At 43.8% G+C, this 24,365-nt stretch overlaps 1 protein-coding gene across 1 annotated transcript; it reads left to right on the forward strand.

Annotated features, from left to right (window-relative positions):
- Window positions 1–17,805: 17,805 nt before the first annotated feature.
- Window positions 17,806–18,660, forward strand: OR10H1G (olfactory receptor family 10 subfamily H member 1G). The gene has a single exon (NM_001389899.1). It carries the CDS (start codon window positions 17,806–17,808, stop codon window positions 18,658–18,660), a length of 855 nt encoding a protein of 284 aa, NP_001376828.1.
- Window positions 18,661–24,365: the final 5,705 nt, after the last annotated feature.

A 24,365-nucleotide genomic window follows, 5' to 3' on the forward strand; every position in this document is an offset into this window, starting at 1 on the left:
ATCTTCTCTAATAGGTGGACAGAATTTTGTCTCCTTTGGTCTCATGGAGGAGTGCTTGTGCACCAGTGCTGAGCAAACATCAGACACATCACAGGAGTGAAGCCTGCTCACACTTCTGTCTCCTCCGGAGCCTCCCCTCCAGGTTAGCTGGGCCAGAGCAGGACAGAGCAACAAAGACAAGATAACCTAGAACAGGATTTCTCAGCTTTAGCATTAGTGATGTTTGTTTCTGTTTTGCAAACTTTAAACTTTTTATTTTGTATTGGGGTATAGCCAATTAACAATGTTGTGGTAGTTTCAGGGGAACAGCGAATGAATTTAGCCATGCATATACATGTTTCCATTCTCCCCCAAGGGCTTCCTTGGTGGTTTAGATGGTAAAGAATCAGCCCACAGTATGGGAGACCCAGGTTCAGTCCCCTGGTTGGGAAGATCCCCTGAAGAAGGAAATGGCTACACACTCCAGTATTCTTACCTGGAGAATTCCATGGACAGAGAAGCCTGGCGGGCTATGGGGTCATAGAGTTGGACACAATTGAGCAACTAACACTTTCACTTTTACTTTCACTGGCTTCAATTCACCAGAGGCCTGCAGCATCCTCTCCCCACCATAAATTCTGATGACCAAAAAGCTTCAGATTTGTCCAGATGTCCACCATGGGGCAGAATCATCCTGGGTTGACAACTGCTGACCTAGAAGCTGCAAAGGACACTTAAGCTAAATGAGAAGAAAGGACCCAGAGTGGGCAAAATGAGAAGACCCCGAGCAGCTTTCCAAGACCAAGCTTCTCTCTTACTACTCTTTTCCCCAGCCCCGGTCTCATCCCCAGGCTGAGAAGCACTGCTCACAATGGTAGGTTCTGCCTCCGTAGCTTTCTGTCCTGGTTTCCCTCTGCCTGGGCTGCCTCTTCCAGAAATGGTCAGTCGGGGTAAGCAGAAGCTCTCCTGCTTGTTGCTGTCAGCAGCACCCCCAGGCAGGTGGAGTGAGATCTAGAATCTCCCAAATGATCTGATATACAGTGTGCTTTATCCCTGCTGCAGCCTCAAGCAGGCTGTTCCCAAGAGCATCTTCATGGAACCAACTGCAAGGGCAGTCCTCAGGGTCTGGAGAGGCTGAGCGGGACCTCAGGGGGAGCTTCTGGGATCTTCAGTCTCAGCTATTCACACACAACAGAGATTCCCTACTGCCTCCCTCTGCCCAGTGTGATGGCAGCTGCTTCTGAGGGCTGAGCTCTCAGTCTTGGGGGATACAGGGCTGGATACAGATGCCCTCGACCCCTTGCGGGTAAAGAAAGGGTCAGAGGGAAGTCAGGAACTGAAGGAGCCCAGAGTAAGAATCCATGGCTGTGCCCTTGGGTAAGGCCAGTTGGAAAGCTGTCCAGAACAAGGGTACTTTGGAGCTGGCTCCTAGGGAGTGGTTTCTCTTGCACAAGGTAAGTGCTCAATGTCTTCTAGCCACACTGGAAAGTCTCACCTTCCTCTCCATCTATCTCTTGATTCCAACTTGTGCTTCCTCCAGCCCAGCATTTCTCATGATGTACTCTGCATAGAAGTTAAATAAGTAGGGTGACAATATACAGCTTTGACATATTCCTTTTCCTATTTGGAACCAGTCTGTTGTTCCATGTCCAGTTCTAACTGTTGCTTCCTGACCTGCATACAGGTTTCTCAAGAGGCAGGTCAGGTGGTCTGGTATTCCCATCTCTTGAAGAATTTTCCACAGTTTATTGTGATCTGCACAGTCAAAGGCTTTGGCATAGTCAATAGCAGAAATAGATGTTTTTCTGGAACTCTCTTGCTTTTTCGGTGATCCAGTGGATGTTAGCAATTTGATGTCTGGTTCCTCTGCCTTTTCTAAAACCAGCTTGAACCTCAGGAAGTTCACAGTTCACATATTGCTGAAGCCTGGCTTGGAGAATTTTGAGCATTCCTTTACTAGCATGTGAGATGAGTACAATTGTGTGGTAGTTTGAGTATTCTTTGGCATTGCCTTTCTTAGGGATTGGAATGAAAATTGACCTTTTCCAGTCCTGTGGCCACTGCTGAGTTTTCCAAATTTGCTGGCATATTGAGTGCAGCGCTTTCACAGCATCAGCTTTCAGGATTTGGAATAGCTCAACTGGAATTCCATCACCTCCACTAGCTTTGTTCAGAGTGATGCTTCTTAAGGCCCATTTGACTTCACATTCCAGGATGTCTGGCTCTAGGTGAGTGATCACACCATCGTGATTATCTGGGTCGTGAAGATCTTTTTTGTAAAGTTCTTCTGTATATTCTTGCCACCTCTTCTTAATATCTTCTGCTTCTGTTAGGTCCCTACCATTTCAGTTACCATATGTTATCTCTTTATATTTTCTTTTAGCCTCTCCACACGCTTTGTAATCCACTGGGCTTCCCAGATGGCACTAGCAGGAAAGAATATACTTACCAGTGCAGGAGATGCAAGAGACATGGGTTTGATCCCTGGATAGGAAAGATCCTCTGGAGAAAGAAATGGCAACGCACTCCAGCATCCTTGCCTGAAAAATTCTGATAAAGGAGCCTGGTGGAGACCCCCTGGTCCATGGGGCCACAAGGAGTGGGACACAGCTGAGTGACTGAGCACACATGGTCTTTGAATTACCAATTACTTAAATTTCTAGTATTAAACGGTATAGTGAGACTACTCTGTTTATTAGAAAGCAGAGCATCTAAGCTTACTTCTCACGTGTACCTGATTTGATTCTCATTTCTCAGAGCAGCTGAGATGAGGAAAGACCACTATTCATGTAAACATTTAAAGTTCACAGATGGCCAGCATGAGGCAGGGTGCTCAGGTCTGGTGCACTGGGATGACCCAGAGGGATGGGATGGGGAGGGAGAAGGGAGGGAGGTTCAGGAAGGGGAACACATGTACACCCATGGCTGATTTATGTCAATGTATGGCAAAACCACTACAATATTGTAAAGTAATTAGCCTCCAATTAAAATAAATAAATAAAAATACACTTATTGCTACACTGAACTAGCTGTTACTGTTGCCCTCAAATTGTAGGGCCAATGAGATTAATGGCAAGTTCTGGAAAGGTGTAAGCATCCCTCTTGCTGTTTAAGATAACAAAAAGTATGCACAAAATGTATAATCTTTGATTTTAAGATCTTTTAATCACAAAAATAACAGTTAATCATTGTTTAGCACATCTTACAGAATATTGATAATAAAGTTAGGTAACAAAAATATTGTATCCTAGCCACCAAACTATACTTTAGCTTGTGTGATAATAGAATTTGGGATTAAATGCTGATTTTATCAATGTAACATTAAATGTTTTAGGACCAAAAAAAAAACAAAAACAAAAACAAAAAAGAAAGCTGTGGTACATATACACAATGGAATATTACTCAGCTATTAAAAAGAAGGCATTTGAATCCTTTCTAATGAGGTGGATGAAACTGGAGCCTATTATACAGAGTGAAGTAAGTCAGAAAAAAACAAACCACCAATACAGTATATTAATATATATATATATATGGAATTTAGAAAGATGGTAATGATGATCCTATATGCAAGACAGCAAAAGAGACAGAGATGTAAAGAACAGGCTTTTGGACTCTGTGGGAGAAGGCAAGGATGGGGTGATTTGAGAGAATAGCATTGAAACATGTATATTATCATATGTGAAATGGTTTGCCAGTCCAGGTTTGATGCATGAGACAGGGTGCTCAGGGCTGGTGCACTGGGATGACCCAGAGGGATGGGATGGGGAGGGAGGTGGGAGGGGGGTTCAGGATGGGGAACACATGTACACCTGTGGTGGATTCATGTCAATGTGTGGCAAAAATCACTACAATATTGTGAAGTAATTAGCCTCCAAGTAAAATAAATAAATTAATTTACCTTTGTGCTTGCTGTCTCTTCTTCCTAGAAAGTCCTCTCCCATCTGTGTACCTCACCTGGATCACACCTCCTTACCCTTCAGGTCTCACTTGAGACATCACTCCCATCCAAAAGTGATGTCTTAACAACTGGTCTTTGTTAAGCCACAGACCAGTCTCTGATCTACTGTTAGCTCTCACAGGCTCTTAGGCTTTCCTCATCACACCTTGGGCCACTCTGTGTTGTCACCTTTGGTTACATGACAGCTTCCCCACTGGGGCATAAGAAGATGAGTGTTGAAAGTGAAAGTGCTAGTGACTCAGTCGTGTCTGACTCTGTGACTCCGTGGACCATAGCACTCCAGGCTCCTCTGTCCACGGGATTTCCCAGGCGAGAATACTGGCATGGGTTGTATTTCCTCCTCCAGATTGGGATCTTCCCAATCCAGGGATCGAACCCTGGTCTCTTGCATTGCAGGTGGATTCTTTACCATCTGAGTCATCAGGTCAGCTCTGTCCTTGGTTATTGCTGGATACTACTACCGCACAACTGCACTCATCTCACAGGCTAGTAAAGTAATGCTCAAAATTCTCCAGGCCAGGCTTCAGCAATATGTGAACTGTGAACTTCCTGAGGTTCAAGCTGGTTTTAGAAAAGGCAGAGGAACCAGAGATCAAATTGCCAACATTCGCTGGATCATGGAAAAAGCAAGAGAGTTCCAGAAAAACATCTATTTCTGCTTTATTGACTATGCCAAAGCCTTTGTCTGTGTAGATCACAATAAACTGTGGAAAATTCTTCAAGAGATGGGAATACCAGACCACCTGACCTGCCTCTTGAGAAACCTGTATGCAGGTCAGGAAGCAACAGTTAGAACTGGACATGGAACAACAGACTGGTTCCAAATAGGAAAAGGAGTACGTCAAGGCTGAATATTATCACCCTGCTTATTTAACTTCTATGCAGAATACATCATGAGAAATGCTGGACTGGAAGAAACACAAGCTGGAATCAAGATTGCCGGGAGAAATATCAATCACCTCAGATATGCAGATGACACAACTCTTACGGCAGAGTGAAGAACTAAAAAGCCTCTTGATGAAAGTGAAAGTGGAAAGTGAAAACGTTGGCTTAAAGCTCAACATTCAGAAAACGAAGATCATGGCATCCAGTCCCATCACTTCATGGGAAATAGATGGGGAAACAGTGGAAACAGTGTCAGACTTTATTTTTCTGGGCTCCAAAATCACTGTAGATGGTGACTGCAGCCATGAAATTAAAAGACGCTTACTCCTTGGAAGGAAAGTTATGACCAACCTACATAGCATATTCAAAAGCAGAGACATTACTTTGCCCACAAAGGTCCGTCTAGTCAAGGCTATGGTTTTTCCAGTGGTCATGTATGGATGTGAGAGTTGGACTGTGAAGAAGGCTGAGCGCCGAAGAATTGATGCTTTTGAGCTGTGGTGTTGGAGAAGACTCTTGAGAGTCCCTTGAACTGCAAGGAGATCCAAGCAGTCCATTCTGATGGAGATCAGCCCTGGGATTTCTTTGGAGGGAATGATGCTGAAGCTGAAACTCCAGCACTTTGGCCACCTCATGCGAAGAGTTGACTCATTGGAAAAGACTCTGATGCTAGGAGGGATTCGGGGCAGGAGGAGAAGGGGGCAACAGAGGATGAGATGGCTGGATGGCATCACTGACGCGATGGACGTGGGTCTGGGTGAACTCCAGGAGTTGGTGATGGACAGGGAAGCCTGGCGTGCTGCGATTAATGGGGTCGCAAAGAGTCAGGCACGACTGAGCGACTGAACTGAACTGAACTGAGTGCCTAAAATGTTTCCACATTAAATACTTATTTAATAAGCTTTTGTGACTATATAAATAACGGCAAGTGCTGTAAGTGTTGCAAAGAAAAGCAAATTCTGACTTTATGTTGGAACTGTTTCTTTGACTTGCTTTTCATTGTCTTTGTTATTATAATCATATGCAATGACCTACCTCAGTGAATCCTGCCCCATGCCTGACTGTTAAAGTGCCTTTGTTCAGAATCCTGTCCACCTGTAGATGGCAGGAAGGAAGATATTAGCACACCCCTTACCTGAGGCTTGCCATTGTAGGAGATGTTTGCAAGATTAATGGCCTTTTTACTTTGTTTCCTTCCCTCTGCTCATCTCTAATCTATAAAAGAACCTGGCATCCAGACTCCATAGAATGGTTTTAATGACATTAGTCTGTCATCTTCTTGGTCATTTCAACTGGAGAATTTTGATGGACAAGGAAGAGATCCCCAAGCAATGTTCTGATAGCATTTAAAGCAGAAGGAATAGTTTGAGCAAAGGCATGCAGGTGTGCTGAGCATGGAAGGAGAGAGATTACCAGTGGCTTGAAGGGCCACAAAGAATAATTGCTCTGGCCCCCACAAAGAAGCAGGTAAAAGGTATAGACAGCTAGAAGGTAGAATTAGATCCCTACATGGTTTTTACGGGAAGCATAGGGACTGAAAAGGCCCACCTTGGCCAGCACCATACTAACCATCTGCATGAGTTGTGTATGAAAGGAGGTCCTAGTAAGGAACACGGAACTAATAAGCCACCACTACCCAGAAGAGTTTGGGAAAGGTCAAAGGGAGACACCATATGTCTGATCATCTCCCAGGAGACTCCTCAATGGCACCCATCTTGGCTGAGTGATGTGTGAGCCACCAGGAAGGAGTCTTGAATCGGAATGATTGGCCAAAGACAACCTGGAAACTAGTCCTGTCACCATAAAATCCAAGGCTGTGAGCCATGTGGCAGAGCAGTTTTCCTGGGTTCCCTTACCCTACTGCCCTCTGCCTAGGTGCCCCTTCCCAATAAAGTCTTTGTCAGCATGTAAGTCTCCTCAGACAATTCATTTTTGAGTGTTAGACAAAATTCCACTTTTGGACCCTGGAAGGGATCCCACTTCCTGCAACATGGCCATCCATTTCACCTAAGCTCCAGGTAATACACGTTGTCCTGGATCTAAGAAATTATGGAGAATATGACGTGGCTCACATATGTACATTGATATCAGGTTTCCTCAGCTCAACAAAAATCAGAAAGGAGCTGGGAGAGGGCCATACATTCTGTCAACAAAAGAATTGCTGGGGTTCATGAACTCATTCTTCATTGATGTCTCTGGTACCCAGAAGTCAGAGAAGAAAGAAACGTATCATACAATCTCAGGGATGGAGAAGAGATAGGTCAGGGGCAGGGGCTCTGCTTCTTCTCACAGATCCCCTTGTCCAGATGACTGTTCTACAGGAAGTAATCCTAGTGACTATGATGGAGCATCTTGATGCAATCTTCAGATTCTTAGGTGTTGTTTGTTCACAATGTTAACACATCTCTGAAAAGACACAGATAACTGTAGGCAGGAAAAAAAAATTCCCTTCTTGACTCCAGGATTACAGATATGATTTTGTTCCATCAAAGCAAAATTCTGGTCTCTTTGATAACTAAGATTCAAAAAGGAATCCTCAACTCATAGCACATCTCAGAGCAGCCAATTTGTCAACCTCACTAGCTTTTCAGAAGAAACTGGGACTCAGAAAGAGGAAGTAACCTGGTGTGGGTCCTGCTGTTTCATCATGCAGTCTGTCATGGTGCCTCCTCTGAATGCCCAGCTTATGGTTGTCTTTCTTCTGGTGTGTGTGGTGCAATCCCCTTAATTGTCTGCAACAGCCTGAAACTAAATCCTGGACCCAGCTTTGTGAAGCTGGACAAGTGACTTGTTTTTGCTGAACTTCAATTTTCCCTTTGGTGAAAGACCAATCTGTAAGGACAGAAAGTCCTGTGCATGTACAATACATAGGATGTATTAGGTCCTTGGTCTGTCAAGTCCAGGGCACCAAGACTCTTTGGGGAGATGTGATAACTTATGACAACCTCCAGTAAGAGTTGAGTGCCCTCACCGTAGACACACACACACGCATTTTAGACTAGCTCCAGCTGTGTGACCTTGCACGTTATCGAATTTACCTAACCTCAGTTTCCTTCGGTGGAACACAGTGGTAAAAATAGGACTGTACCTCATAGTTTGTTGTGAGGATTCAAGGAGTTAATGTGTGAACAATGCCTGACACTTAGGAAATACTCACAGAAGGGGTTCTAGGAGTATGATAACAGGGCATTGTACTCTGTCTTCCTTTCCAGGGGAATATATCTAGCCTTCAACACATCTTGAGGACCAGGCTCTGGAATAGTCACAGGACCACAGAGATGAATTAGGTGCTATTTTTTCTTTTCATACACTCCCACTTTGTCAGAAGACCAGACCCATGAGAATAAAACCACACTAAGGGTGGTGTGCTAGGAGATGTTGAAAAATAATGAAGGAGGGGTATTTTATTGCCAGCATAAGAATCAGTAGGGGTTCTCCAAGAGAATGAAGAAAAAATCAAGCTGCCAAGGAGAACTCCGAATAAAAGTAAAAAGGTATGAGAGTGCAGAGTATGGGCTCAAGGAATAAGAGGAGAGGTCTTGAGGGAGATGGGTCCCTAAGCTTCCCTTTCCCTTTCCTCATGTTCAGAGCTGAGAGATAAACCAGATTTAGCCTTTGTGAATGTTTGAGAGAGCTCCTGGCCTTAGATTTCACCTCACTAGCTTCATGAAGCCTTAGTAGAAGACTGGGCTGCATCTCTGCAAACTCATTCTAGGTTTTGAGCATAAGACAGCCTAGTAGCAGCTCTACTCTGGAGTCTGAGCTGCCCTATTACCACAGCATTATTCTGGGAGAATCTACTCAACCTTTGGAATCACTGACTACACCACCTTGCCTCCATAAATCTCGCACATGACTCTTTCTAATTTATCACGGAGCCCACCATACAAAAGTATCCAAATGGTTATTGTTGTTCAGTTGTAAAGTCTTGTCTGACTCTTTAGCAACCCCATGGTAGCTAAACCCTATGAGGCAGCACATCAGCCTCCTCTGTCCTCCACTATCTCCCAGAGTTTGATCAGATTCATGTCCATTGAGTTGGTGATGTTATCCAATCATTTCAGCAGCCCCCTTCTCCTTTTGCCTTCAGTCTTTCCCAGCATCAGGGTACTTTCCAATCAGTTGGCTCTTTGGATCAGGTGGCCAAACTATTAGAGCTTCAGCTTCAGTATCAATCCATCCGATATTCAGGGCTGATTCCTTTAGGATTGACTGGTTTGATCTTCTTGCAGTCCAAGGGACTCTCAAGAGTCTTCTCCAACACCATAATTTGAAAACATCAATTCTTCAGGGCTCAGCCTTCTTTATGGTCTAATTCTCACATCTGTACATGACTACTGAAAAAAAATGTAGCTTTGACTATATGGACCTTTGTTGGCAAAGTGATGTTTCTGCTTTTTAATATGCTGTCTAGGTTTGTCATAGTTTTCCTTCCAAGGAGCAAGTGTCTTTTATTTTTAAAATTTTTTTAAAATTTTATTTTATTTTTTAACTTTACAATATTATATTGGTTTTGCCATATATCAACATGAATCCACCACAGGTATACACGTGTTCCCCATGCTGAACCCTCTTCCCTCCTCCCTCCCCATACCATCCCTCTAGGTTGTCCCAGTGCACCAGCCCCAAGCATCCAGTATTGTGCATTGAACCTGGACTGGCAACTCGTTTCATACATGATATTATACATGTTTCAATGCCATTCTCCCAAATCTCCCCACCCTCTCCCTCTCCCACAGAGTCCATAAGACTGATCTATACATCAGTGTCTCTTTTGCTGTCTCGTACACAGGGTTATTGTTACCACCTTTCTAAATTCCATATATATGCGTTAGTATACTGTATTGGTGTTTTTCTTTCTGGCTTACTTCACTCTGTATAATAGGCTCCAGTTTCATCCACCTTATTAGAACTGACTCAAATGTATTCTTTTTAATGGCTAATACTCCATTGTGTATATGTACCACTGCTTTCTTATCCATTCTTCTGCTGATGGACATCTAGGTTGCTTCCATGTCCTGGCTATGATAAACAGTGCTGTGATGAACATTGGGGTACACGTGTCTCTTTCCCTTCTGGTTTCCTCAGTGTGTATGCCCAGCAGTGGGATTGCTGGATCATAAGGCAGTTCTATTTCAAGTTTTTTAAGGAATCTCCACACTGTTCTCCAGAGTGGCTGTACTAGTTTGCATTCCCACCAACAGTGTAAGAGGGTTCCCTTTTCTCCACATCCTCTCCAGCATTTATTGCTTGTAGACTTTTGGATCACAGCCATTCTGACTGGCGTGAAATGGTACCTCATAGTGCTTTTGATTTCATTTCTCTGATAATGAGTGATGTTGAGCATCTTTTCATGTGTTTGTAAGTCATCTGTATGTCTTCTTTGGAGAAATGTCTGTTTAGTTCTTTGACCCATTTTTTGATTGGGTCATTTATTTTTCTGGAATTGAGCTGTAGGTGTTGCTTGTATATTTTTGAGAATAGTTGTTTGTCCGTTGCTTCATTTGCTATTATTTTCTCCCATTCTGAAGGCTGTCTTTTCACCTTGCTTATAGTTTCCTTTGTTGTGCAGAAGCTTTTAAGTTGAATTAGGTCCCATTTGTTTATTTTTGCTTTTATTTCCAATATTCTGGGAGGTAGGTCATAGAGGATCCTGCTGTGATGTATGTTGGAGAGTGTTTTGCCTATGTTCTTCTCTAGGAGTTTTATAGTTTCTGGTCTTACATTTAGATCTTTAATCCATTTTGACTTTATTTTTGTGTATGGTGTTAGAAAGTGTTCTAGTTTCATTCTTTTACAAGTGGTTGACCAGTTTTCCCAGCACCACTTGTTAAAGAGATTGTCTTTAACCTATTGTATATTCTTGCCTCCTTTGTCAAAGATAAGGTGTCCATATGTGCATGGATTTATCTCTGGGCTTTCTATTTTGTTCCATTGATCTATATTTCTGTCTTTGTGCCAGTACCATAATCTCTTGATGACTGTGGCTTTGTAATTAGATCCTGAAGTCAGGCAAGTTGATTCTTCTTTCTCAAGATTGCTTTGGCTATTCGAGGTTTTTTGTATTTCCATACAAATTGTGAAATTATTTGTTCTAGCTCTGTGAAGAATACCATTGGTAGCTTGATAGGGATTGCACTGAATCTATAAATTGCTGTGGGTAGTATACTCATTTTCACTATATTGAGTCTTCCAATCCATGAACATGGTATATTTCTCCATCTATTAGTGTCCTCTTTGATTTCTTTCACCAGTGTTTTATAGTTATCTATATATAGGTCTTTAGTTTTTTTAGGTAGATATATTCCTAAGTATTTTATTCTTTTCATTGCAATGGTGAATGGAATTGTTTCCTTAATTTTTCTTTCTATTTTCTCATTATTGGTGTATAGGAATGCAAGGGATTTCTGTGTGTTGATTTTATATCCTTCAACTTTACTATATTCATTGATTAGTTCTAGTAATTTTCTGGTGGAGTCTTTAGGGTTTTCTATGTAGAGGATCATGTCATCTGCAAACAGTGAGGGTTTTACTTCTTCTTTTCCAATTTGGATTCCTTTTATTTCTTTTTCTGCTCTGATTGCTGTGGCCAAAACTTCCAAAACTATGTTGAATAGTAATGGTGAAAGTGGGCACCCTTGTCTTGTTCCTGACTTTAGGGGAAATGCTTTCAATTTTTTACCATTGAGGATAATGTTTGCTGTGGGTTTGTCATATATAGCTTTTATTATGTTGAGGTATGTTCCTTCTATTCCTGCTTTCCTGAGAGTTTTTTATCATAAATGGATGTTGAATTTTGTCAAAGGGTTTCTCTGCATCTATTGAGATAATCATACGGTTTTTATTTTTCAATTTGTTAATGTGGTGTGTTACATTGATTGATATGCAGATATTAAAGGATCCTGCATAGGATAGGTGTTAGCTCTTCTCTAAATTTTTGGTAGAATTCAGCTGTGAAGCTGTCTGGACCTGGGCTTTTGTTTGCTGGAAGATTTCTGAATACAATTTCAATTTCTGTGCTTGTGATGGGTCTGTTAAGATTTTCTATTTCTTCCTCGTCCAGTTTTGGAAAGTTGTACTTTTCTAAGAATTTATCCATTTCTTCCACGTTGTCCATTTTATTGGCATATAATTGCTGATAGTGCAAATGTCTTTTAATTTCATGGCTGCAGTCACCATCTGCAGTGATTTTGGAGCCTAGGAAAATAAAATCTGCTTCCACTTTTTCCCTTTCTATTTCCATAAAGTGATAACACTGGATGCCATGACCTTTTTTTTTTTTTAATATTGAGTTTCAGGCCAGCTTTTTTCACTGTCTTCTTTCACCCTCATGAAGAGGCTCTTTAGTTCCTCTTCACTTTCTGTCATTAGAGCTGTATTATCTGGTGAGGACCCAAATTATTCTGTTTCACCAAGAAGAATGAGGCTCAAAGAAGGGAGTAGAACCAAGAACTGAAACCATATGGGCTCCACCAGTGAGTGTCTGCCCTTCAGTGTCCACTGGGCAGCATGTGGCAGTCAGATAATGGAGTGAAAGTGAAAGTCACTCAGTCATATCCTACTCTTTGTGACTCCATGGAATACAGTCTACGGAATTCTCCAGGCAAGAATACTGGAGTGGGTAGCCTTTCCCTTCTCCAGGGGATCTTCCCAACCCAGGGATCAAACCCTGGTCTCCAGCACTGCAGGTGGATTCTTTACCAGCTGAGCCATAAGGGAAGCCCAAGAATACTGGAGTGGGTAGCCTATCCCTTTTCCAGTGGATTTTCCTGACTCGGGAATCTAACCAGGATCTCCTGCATTGCAAGTTGATTCTTTACTAACTGAGCTACCAGGGAAGCCCAGATAATGGGTTTTTGGCCTCCAATAATGACAGCCACTGCATATGGAGTATCTAATATGTTCATGCTTTATATAACTTTCCATTTTGGTTCTAACGTATCTGGTTTCATAGGAAAAGCTACTTGTAATAAAGAAGAGTAGTTTGCATTTTATGACTCCCTACCATCTTGAAGAGATTTGATATTGAAGGATATTCCTTTTTAAAGATGATGTTTGGAGAAGGCAATGGCACCCTACTCTAGTACTCTTGCCTGGAAAATCCCATGGAAGGATGAGCCTGGAAGGCTGCAGTCCATAGGGTTGGACACGACTGAGTGACTTCACTTTCACTTTTCACTTTCATGCATTGGAGAAGGAAATAGCAACCAACTCCAGTGTTCATGCCTGGAGAATCCCAGGGATGGGGGAGCCTGGTGGGCTGCCGTCTATGGGGTCACACAGAGTCAGATACGACTGAAGAGACTTAGCAGCAGCAGCTGTGTGTAGGTTAGGAGAGAAGGAAGGAAGGAGGAGGAAGAGATGGAGATAGAGGGCAATTTTATCTCTGGATGTGAAATAGTCAATAGAAAGAGACTGCCTTAAGAACTACTTAATACATCACTTGTTCTATTCTTAGAATGATTGTGTGTGTGTGTGTGTGTGTTGAATAGTGCTGTTAGTCAAAGGCTACAAACTTTTAGTTATAAGAAGATTAAATGCCCAACAGTGTGTCAACAGTCAATGTATTAACTTTAGCATATTATATTCATGCAATATATTTCCCTCTCTGTTCTAGCCAAAAACCAATGGTGAATTGATTGCAGGGAGGCAAAGAAAAGAGACAAACTGATTTAGGATCCGGTCACCCCCTGTGATTGTAAAGTATTAGGGAGGCACCAGGGTGGACAGGTGCTGTGATGGTAAGGAGTCAAGGATGAAAATAGGGAGGATAAAGGGAGGCAGCAGGTGGCTGAGATGGGAAGGAGGGGATGCAGAAAGGGGAACACAAACAGCTTCATGAGCAGAGAGAGCCAGGATGGGGGCAGACAGGTAAGGCAAGTTGGAGACAAACAGACCTAGCCTGTGGTTCTCCACCAGGGGTGGTTCTCCTCCCCAGGGGACACTGTGCAATACCTGAGATACCTTTGATTGTCATAGTTGGAGATGCTACTGGCATCTAAAGAGTGACAGGGATGCTGCTCAATATCTCCTAATGCCCAGAGCAGCCGCCAACCATAGAAAATGATCAGCCCCTAATGTTCCTGATGCTAAGTTGGAAAACCCTGCTGCAGTGGTACATGTAGACAGGGTTTGTCCACAGGTGGGTTTGACCTCTGAGTTCTGAGAGGGGACTGGCCCCTCTGTGAGTTCTTTTAAGTCCCGGGTCACACTCCTTCTCTGGGGTTGTTCAGTTTAATTGCAGAGGAGCCCCTAAATGTTCTCCTGGTAGATCAATGCCAAGAGATGTCAGTCCACCTCTCTGCCATCCTGAACTCAAACCCATCAGGGTTCTAAGGCTTTTTGTTTTGCTTTAAAAAATTAGGAGACTTTACTTCTTGGAGCAGTTTTAGGTTCACAGAACACTGAGCAGATGGTGCAGAGGATTTCCACATACCCTCTCTCCCCCTAAACTCAGTTTCCCCTGTTATTAACACCCTGCATTAGTAAGTGACTGGGTTACAGTTGCTGAACCAATACTGACACATTATTATTAACTAAAGCCCGCAGTTTACCTTAGGGTTCACTCTTGGTGCTGTTCAACCTATGAGTTTTGACAAAGGGGAAATGTCATATATTCACCATAGTATCATACAGAATTATTTCATCAGCTTAAAAAAAATGGAGTTCCACCTAATGGAATTGGAGTTTCATCCCTTCCTCTCTCCCCCCGAGTCCCTGACAACCACTAGTCTCTTTACTGTCTCCCTTTTCCTAGAATGAACAGAAACCAATCTTAGCTGTATTCTGTATCCCTGTCATCCCAGAAGGTGTATATTAAGTCTTGGGCCACCTCCCCAGGATGTGGTGAGCTCTTCTCTTATAGTTCCTCTCTTTCTGCCTTCATGACTGTGGATCTTAATTAATAAACAGAGGGAGTCTGTGGATGGTCTGGTATGGTGAAGCTAAAAACTCCCCGGTTCTGGGGAGTAGCTCTAACATTCATTAGCAGCCACCAGTAAGTGATAAGCATAACAGAGAAGTGAGCAGAAGATAGGTTTTGGGGTCATTCAGATGTCGGTTCAGATCCAGGCTCTCCCACTCAGGAGCCATGGTCCCTTGGCAAAGCTATGTATCCTCTGTGGATACAGCTGCCACATCTGTAAAGTGAAAGGTAGTCACACAGTTGTGTCTGACCCTTTGCAATGCCATGGACTATAACCTGCCAGGCTCCTCTGTCCATGGAATTCTCCAGGCAAGAATACTGGTGTGGGTTGTCATTTCCTTCTCCAGGGGATCTTCCCGACCCAGGGATTGAACCCGAGTCTCCTGCATTGCAGGCAGATTCTTTACCAACTGAACCATTTCTGTAAAACAGGGATCAAAGCAGGTGCCTCATAGTATTAGGATAATGGTTTAATAAGACACACATGAGCACAGGTGCCAACATCCCATAAAGAGTAGCTATTCTCAGCAATCACTCAAAATCCAGTGCCAGAGACACTTGAATCTCTAAGACGACACACTATAATGATGGCCATGAAAAAGTCAGAAGCAAGGATTTTAAGACTCACTCAGAAGTTGTTTTGGAAGCACCCAAGAATGAATTACTAGATCTGTTTTGGAAAGAGATGTCCAGGAAGGCTACACAGAGAAGGTGACACTTAAGCTGAGTCTTAAAAATGGACAAATGTTGGTCAGTTGGAGAAGGAGAAGAACCTCAATTTGGCAGAAAGAGTGGTTAAGGAATTACAACTGTGCTGTCTAGATCATTGGTTCTCAACTTGGGATGACTTTGCCCCCTTCCCCATGGGGACATTGGCAATGTCTGGAGATAATTTTGGTTGTCACTCCTGAGCGGGGCTACTGGCATCCAGCTGGTGGAGGTCAGGGGTGCTGCTACACACCTTACAGTGCACAGGAGAGCCCCCTGAGCCCAAAGCAACGGACGATCTGGCACCAAGTATTGAGAAACCTCGCACTAGCTGTTGGAGAGCTTCAGGAAGTTGAGGGCACAGCCCACATGATCCCAGTCTCATGCATTCAGTCTCTTCTTGGAGGCTCTTGTTTCTAATCATTGACCTTGACCCACCCGCTCTGTGATCTCAGAGTATCAGGACTGAGTGGGACTGTTATGGCTACCATCCTGGGGGCATACAGCAGGTGCTGACCCAAAATTGAGGGAAAGATGCACAGGACTCCAAGGAAGGGAGGCTGAGAAACCCTGGAAACCAGGGATGTTTGGGGGAGTGCAGCCTCCATTCACCCAAGTGTCTGGTTCCCCCAGTTTGGTTTGCTCTCAGACCTTCAGGGTTTCATTTAGGGCATGAGCCCACTGAATAGAGAGAACATTCATTACATTTTCCTATTTTTTTCATTTTGGTAAAATACACATAACATAAAACTTACCATGTCTCCATTTTATAGCATACAATTCAGTGGCATTTAGTACATTCACAGTATTGTGCGACCACCTCTTGTAACTAGTTTCAGAATCTTCTCAGAACCCACAAAGGAAACCCCATGTCCATTAGCAGTCACTCTCCATTCTCCCCTCCCCGCAGCCTCTAGAACCACTGGTATGTCAATCTAAATGTTCATCAGTGGGCGAATGGGCAGAAAAAAAATCTTGTTTATCCATGTGTGCATGTGTGCTAAGTCACTTCGGTTGTGTCCAACTCTTTGTGACCCCACGGACTGTAGACTGCCAGGTTCCTCTGTCTATGGGATTCTCCAGGCAAGAATACTGGAGTGGGGTGCCATGCCCTTCTCCATGTTTATTCACAAAAGGATATTATTTGGCCTTAAAAAAGAATGAAGTTTTTATACATGCTGCAACATGGATGAACCTTTAAAACAACATGGTGAGTAAAAGACACCAGATCCCAAAGTCCACATAATGTATGATTGCATTTAGATGACTTGCCTAGAGCAGGCAAATCTATAGACACAAAAAGTAGATTAGTGGTTTACTGCCTTTTAAACTTGACATTCCTAATTTTAAAAGATCATGTAAAAACAGGCAAGTTATTTATAAAAAGACATTGAAAGCTCATTAAACTGAAGTTTTACTGAGCACAGACCAGTTACATTTTCTCACTTATCATAGATAGCTCCTATTGTTTTCCAGATCACAGTTCAAGAATAATTCATTTAATTCTCATAATAGCTCTTTGAGCCAGGTGGAGAGAAATGGAGGTGCAAAGAGGTGAAGAAATTGCTCAGTTTCACACAGTGTGGGCAGAGCAGGGATTTGAAGTCTATCAGCCAACTCTCTCATCCATTTGTCAGATGACTATGTTGCATTGCCTCAGAACACATAGATGGTCCTCATGGAATCAGGAAAACAACCAGAACATTATTTCTACACAGTGTCTTGCCTCAGGTGCCTTGCACGGATAACTCCAGAGGAAGAATCTGATTGGTGCATGTTAAATTAAAGAAGCCCACTGGTCCCAAGTGTTGTAGCCATGTGGTAGGGATCTTGTGATTTCTGAAGCTCTGGGAAGAACGGAATTTATCAGAAGGGAGCAGAAGGGCAGAGCAGCAGTGGAAGGAAGCTCTGGTGAAGGAACATTTTGATTTTTGGAGGCAACCTAGAGGGATAGAAAGGTAGCAACTTTGGGGACAGCCAGTCACGGGTTCTGGCATTTTGAAAGCTTTACCATAAACAAGTTTCTTAGACTGTTTCCAATTTTCTCAACGGGTAGTCTCAAGATACTCAAGAGAGTGATCAAAACAGCACCTCCCCCACTACATTGATGAGAATATTAAATTGTAGGAGGCACAGAGTAGGAACTCAGCCAATGTCACCTGTCATTTATCAGGAGCAGCCCCTGGGGCAGAGCCAGGAGTGATGGAAGCTGATCACCTCCCTCCATCCAGTAGCTGACCTCTCCACATCACATGTCACTTCAGGTACAGCCTCCACGCAGGACGCCAACTTCTCAGCAGTGACTGAATTCATCCTCATCGGCTTCTCCTCCTTCCCCCACCTTCAGCTGATGTTCTTCCTGCTGTTCCTGCTTGTGTACCTGTTCACGCTGCTGGGGAACCTGCTCATCATGGCCACCGTTTGGAGCGAGTGCAGCCTCCACACCCCCATGTACCTCTTCCTGTGCGCCCTCTCCATCTCTGAGATCCTCTACACCTTCGCCATCATCCCGCGCATGCTGGCCGACCTGCTCTCCACCGACCTCTCCATCTCCTTTGTGGCCTGTGCCAGCCAGATGTTCTCCTTCACGCCCGGCTTCACCCACTCCTTCCTGCTCACCGTCATGGGCTACGACCGCTACTTGGCCATCTGCCACCCCCTGCGCTACAACGTGCTCATGAACCCCCGAGGCTGCGCCTGCCTGGTTGTCTGGTCCTGGACTGGAGGCTTAGTCGTTGGGCTAGTGGTGACATCTTCCATTTTCCAACTCACTTTCTGTGGGTCTAATGAGATTCGCTATTTTGGCTGTCATGTGCTGCCTCTCTTCAAGTTGGCCTGTGGGGACAACGTCTCTACTGTGGCCAAGGGCGTGGGCCTGGTGTGTATCGCCGCCCTGCTGGGCTGCTGTCTCCTCATCCTGCACTCTTACGCCTTCATCGTGGCCGCCATCTTGAGGATCCCTTCAGCCGAGGGCCGGCACAAAGCCTTCTCCACGTGTGCGTCCCACCTCACCGTGGTGGTCGTGCACTACGGCTTTGCCTCTGTCATCTACCTCAAGCCCAAGGGTCCCCAGTCTCTGGAAGGAGACACGCTGATGGGCATCACCTACACGGTCCTCACTCCCTTCCTGAGCCCCATCATCTTCAGTCTCAGGAACAAGGAGCTGAAGGAAGCCATGAAGAAGACCTTCCTCAGCAAACTCTAGCCAGAAAAATAATGTGATTATCTGGGAGGAATTCCTTGGAACTGACCAAACTGGATTACCTGATGCTACCATCAGAGTTGGCACCTGTAAGCATGTAATAACCTGTGTTTGTCTGATGCTTTATGGTTTACAGGGACATTTGTAGGCTATATCTATGTGTTTGCAAAAATGGTTAAACAGTGTCATGCATATATGCAGGGTGGAAAGATGTATGAGATGATAATACACAGAAAGTCAGATTCATTGATTTCTTATCTGTTTCAGAGCACTTTGTCAGGTACCATTAAACTTGGAATTTGTTCTCCTGTGAGAAAGCAGGGTGGTGTAATTACTCCCATCACCATAAACCCATAGTGCCAAGAGAAATGGAAGATGTCAGGTCTCCACCACCTTGTAGGCAGCAACAGGTAGCTACATCACAAGTATTTTGAGACTGCTACTGCTACTGCTACTGCTACTGCTACTAAATCACTTCAGTTGTGTCCGACTCTGTGCGACCCCATAGATGGCAACCCACCAGGCGCCCCCATCCCTGGGAGTCTCCAGGCAAGAACACTGGAGTGGGTTGCCATTTCCTGCTCCAATGCATGAAAGTGAAAAGTGAAAGTGAAATCACTCAGTCGTGTCCGACTCTTTGAGACCCCATGGACTGCAGCCTCCCAGGCTCCTCCGTCCATGGGATTTTCCAGGCAAGAGTACTGGAGTGGGGTGCCATTGCCTTCTCCGATTTTGAGACTATGGCAGACTAAACCAGATTACAGCAGAGGAGAGCGAAGCAGTCTAAATTTGAGCGTTGGTGATCTGTGCAGTTGCAGTCGGCAATGATAATATGCAGGTGGCACTAGTGGTAAAGAATCCACCTGCAATTCAGGAGACACAAGATACTCAGGTTCCATGGATCCCTAGGTGGGGAAGATCCCCTGGAGGAGGAAATGGCAACCACTCCAGCATTCTAGCCTGGAAAATTTCATGGACAGAGGACCCTGGCAGTCTATAGTCGATGGAGGGTTGCAAAGAGTTGGACATGATGACTGAGCATCAACCACCACCAATGTGCAGATTCAGAAAAAGTTGAGGAAATCTCCATGTTTCAAGTGTGAATCTCAAGCAGCTGCAGAGAGACAGAGAAGTCTGTATAATTAGTTCAAGGGAAAAAGTCCCATCGTGAGAAATTGCCTGCCGTGGTAAGAGTGTGAAGTGGCACAGCCACCAGGGGGAACTCTTTGTTGACTCACAATAGTGAGTGCAGAGCCCAAAATGAAGGTATGTCTCGTGGTCACATCAGTTTAAATATTCCCATTTGCACTAAGGGGGATTTAAGGTGACTCTTGAGAGTCCCTTGGACAGCAAGGAGATGAAACCAGTCAATCCTAAAGGAAAATCAATCCTGAATATTCATTGGAAGGAATGATGCTAAAGCTTGAAGCTCCTATACTTTCGCCACGTGATGCAAAGAGCTGACTCACTGAAAAATACTCTGATGGTGGGAAAGATTGAAGGCCAAAGGAGAAGGGGGTAACAGAGGATGAGATGGTTAGATAGCATCACTGACTCAATGGACATCAATTTGAGAAAACTCCAGGAGACGGTGGAAGACAGAGGGGCCTGGTGTGCTGCAGTCCATAGGGTCACAAAGAATTGGACACGACTTAGCGAGTGAACAACAACATCCTTCCCACCTCCATGTCCACTCATCCGTTCTCTACATCTGCTTCTCTATTCCTGCCCCACAAATAGGTTCATCTGTACCATTTTCCTAGAGTCTACATATATGCATTAATATGCAAGGTTTTTCTTTCTGACTTACTTCAGTCTGTATGATAGACTCTCATTCCAATCAAGTCTTTACAAATGACCCAGTTTTGTTCCTTTTTTATGACTGAGTAATGCTGCAGCACGAGTCCCAATAAAGCCTTGCCTGAATATTTTGTCTGACCTCTTCTCAGTTTCTAATGACCCACTCCAGTATTCTTGGTCTTCCCTTGTGGCTCAGCTGGTAAAAAAATCTTCCTGAAATGTGGGAGACCTGGGTTCAATCCCTGGGTTGGGAAGATCCCCTGGAGAAGGGAAAGGCTACCCACTCCAGTATTCTGGCCTGGAATTCCATGGGGTCACAAAATTGTCAGACACAACTGAATGAATTTCAATTCAATGAGTCCAAGAACCTGGATCGGTAACACAACCAGTAGATGAACAAGATAATGTTTATTGCAGCATAGTGGTTATAGGCAGTAATACTATTATAAACTTCAGAGTTGTTAAGACACTATTCCCACTACAAAAAAAAAAAAAAAGAGGAAATTATGTGATACAATAGAGGTGTTATTAGCAAACACTATAGTGGTGTTTTGCCAAAAGGTTTCACTTTCATCTCAGGTCTAAGGATTTGTTAACAAAATAAGCCACTCTTATATACAAATAAATAACATAAATATTTCTTAGAGAATTATCTTGATAACTTTTGAAAAGAGAAATAGAAAGAGCAGAGAATCACCAAATTGGGTTCTGACCAACATCCAGACTTAAATAGCGCTGGGAAGCCCTGTGTCACAGCACATTTGGAATCCCAATTGGGAAAGGGTCCCAGGCAGCATGTCCGCTCCATGGTTGAGATCTCCAAGACTGCAGTTGTGGTGGTGGTGGTGTGGGGTAGTTTCCTGCTTATAATCCCAGGATGGTCAAAAACTGATATCATCATCAATCTGTGACCAAATGAAGGCTCTGGTTTCATGTTAATGCTGTTTGTTTTGTTGTGTAAAACTTGGGATGCTGCCAAGCCTGGGGCTTGGTTGGCCAGGCCCTCTCCAAGGGCTCAACAACCTTGAGATTTCTTCCTCGCCTTATCTAAGGTGTGCAAGTCTTGCACTCACAGCAGGCTCATCATCATCATCATCATCACCATCACTCCCAGTCAGGCCAGTGTCCAGGCAGGTTAGAAGCAAGGTCAGAAGCCTGCTCTGCGTTGTCTCTGAAACCTAAACAAGACTATTCACTTAATTTCCCTAAGAAGTGGTAACCATACTGCAATATATAAATAGATCAAATCAGCACATTGTATACCTTAAACTTACACAATGTTATACGTCAATTATATCTCAATTTCTTTTGCAGTGTAGTTTATTAACAATGTTGTGTTCATTTCTGGTGTGCAGCAAAGGGATTCAGTTATACATACACATGTACCTATTTTTTTCTGAAGCTCTTTTCCCATTTAGATTGTTACATAATACCTCTCAATTTTTAAAAAGCTTCTTTGATGTATTTAAAGTGTTCCAAATATGAATTTATGCTTTTTTTGTTTTAATTTATTTTATTGGATGAAAATTTTTTACAATATTATGATGGCTTTTGACATACATCAACATGAATCGTCCGTAGGCATATATGTATCCCTTCCCTCCTGAACACCAGGGGCTCCCACCTCCCTCCCCATCCAATGAATAAGGAAGTTGTGGTACATATACACAATGGAATATTACTTTGCTATAAAAAGAATGCATTTGAGTCAGTCCTAATGACGTGGATGAACCTAGAGCCTTTTATACAGAGTGAAGTAAGTTAGAAAGAGAAAGACAAATATCATATATTAATGCATGTATATGGAATCTAGGAAGATGGTACCAATGATCCTATGTTCAGGGCAGCAAAGGAGACACAGGCATAAAGAACAGACTTGTGGACAAGTGGGAGGAGAAGGTGGGATGATTTGAGAGACTGGCATTGAAACATGTACATTACCATATGTAAAATAGACAGCCAATGGGAGTTTGATGTATGCATTTATTTAAAAATAAGCCTTGGAGGAGCTAAGATGGCAGAGGAATAGAATGGGGAGACCACTTTCTCCCCCACAAATTCATCAAAAGAACATTTAAACACCGAGTAAATTCCACAAAACAACTTCTGAATGCCGGCAGAGGACATCAGGCACCCAGAAAGCAGCCCATTGTCTTCGAAAGGAGGTAGGAAAAAATATAAAAGACAAAAAAAGAGACAAAAGAGGGAGGGATGGAGCTCTGTCCTGGGAAGGGAGTCTTAAAAAGAGAGAAGTTTCCGAACACCAGGAAACACTCTCACTGCCAAGTCTTGGAAGCACAGAGGACAACATAACAGGGAGGAAAAATAAATAAACAATTAAAATCCACAGATTACGAGCCCAACAATAACTCCCCCAGCAGAGAAGCAGCGCAGACGCCTGCACCCGCCACTAGCCAGCGGGGGCAGGGCAGGGAGGCGCAGGCTGCAACGCTGAGAGTAAGGATCTGGCCTGAAGCCCTGAGCACTATCTGAGCAAACTAACTTGGGCTAGCGACTTTGGGATAACTACCACGCGAAAAGCCAGCCCTAACCTAAGACACCGCCAGGCCCGCGCACAGAGCAAAGGACTGAACAGAGATAGCTGGCTGCAGACCATCCCCCTCCGGTGACAGGCAGCCAGAGCCGGAAGGGGGCAATCACAGCCCCAGAGAGACATTATCTACAAAACTGTAAGCAGGCTTCTTTGCTAACTAAGACTTCTTGGGGTTCTGGACGGTCAACATCCACCTGAGAAGGTGCGCTGGTTGTACACCCAGAAAACTGAGTGGCAGGGAGGCGATAAGTTGCAGCGACTGCACTCGCCAAACACCTCATCACCTGAGCTGCTCGGATCTGGGAAGGGCACAAAATGCAGGCCCAACCGAGTCTGCACCTCTAAGGACTACCCAAGTGCCTGAACCTGAGTGGCTTAGACCTGGGAGGTGCATGCAGCCCAGGGCTGGCCTCGGATGGTTCCTGGTAGAGCAACCTAGAGCCTGAGCAGTGTGGGCAGGGAGGGCACATGTGCCGTGAGTAGGGGCAGGCCCAGTGTGGCTGAGGCATTGCGAGCACACGCCAGTGTTATTTGTTTGCAGCATCCCTCCCTCCCCACAGTGCGACCGAACAAGTGAGCCTAAAAAAACAAAACAAAACAAAACAAGTGTCCACCACCGCCCGCTTTGTGTCAGGGCGGAAATCAGACACTGAAGAGACCAGCAAACAGAAGAAGCTAAAATAGAGGGAACCGCCTTGGAAGCGACAGGTGCAATAGATTAAAACCCTATGGTTAGTACTGACTACATAGGACTGCTACTGCTACTGCTAAGTCACTTCAGTCGTGTCCGACTCTGTGCGACCCCATAGACGGCAGCCCACCAGGCTCCCCTGTCCCTGGGATTCTCCAGGCAAGAACACTGGAGTGGGGTGCCATTGCCTTCTCCCGACTACATAGGAAGGGGCCTATAGATCTTAAGAAATATAAGCCGGACCAAGAAACTAGCCGAAAATGAACTGACCCCACAATACCCACAACAATACCAAAGTAAGTCCTAGATATATTTTTACTATTTTTACGATAATTCTTTCTTTTTTTTTAATTAAAAAAAAATTTAAGTCCTCTATTACTCCTTTAATTTTCACTTTTATAACCTACTATTACTTTGCAAAAATAAAGACCCTATTTTTTTTAAAAGCAAACTTCATATATATATTTTTTATAATTTTTGTGACTTTGTTTTTTTTCTCTCTTTCTTTCTTTTTTATTTTTTTTCTTTCTCTTCTTCTCTTTAACATTGTATTTCTGAAATTCCAAACTCTACTCTAGATTTTTAATTTTTTCTTTTTGGTATTTGTTATCAATTTTGTACCTATATTTTTAAAATAGTTTTTGTGATTTTTTTCCCCCTCTG

Source organism: Bos taurus, chromosome 7 (genome assembly GCF_002263795.3).
Source record: "Bos taurus isolate L1 Dominette 01449 registration number 42190680 breed Hereford chromosome 7, ARS-UCD2.0, whole genome shotgun sequence".
NCBI lineage: Eukaryota > Metazoa > Chordata > Mammalia > Artiodactyla > Bovidae > Bos > Bos taurus.

What these genes read in the sequence shown, in the direction of transcription:
- OR10H1G (NM_001389899.1), top strand. Translation starts at nt 17,806, where the DNA reads ATGTTCTTCCTGCTGTTCCTGCTTGTGTACCTGTTCACGCTGCTGGGG.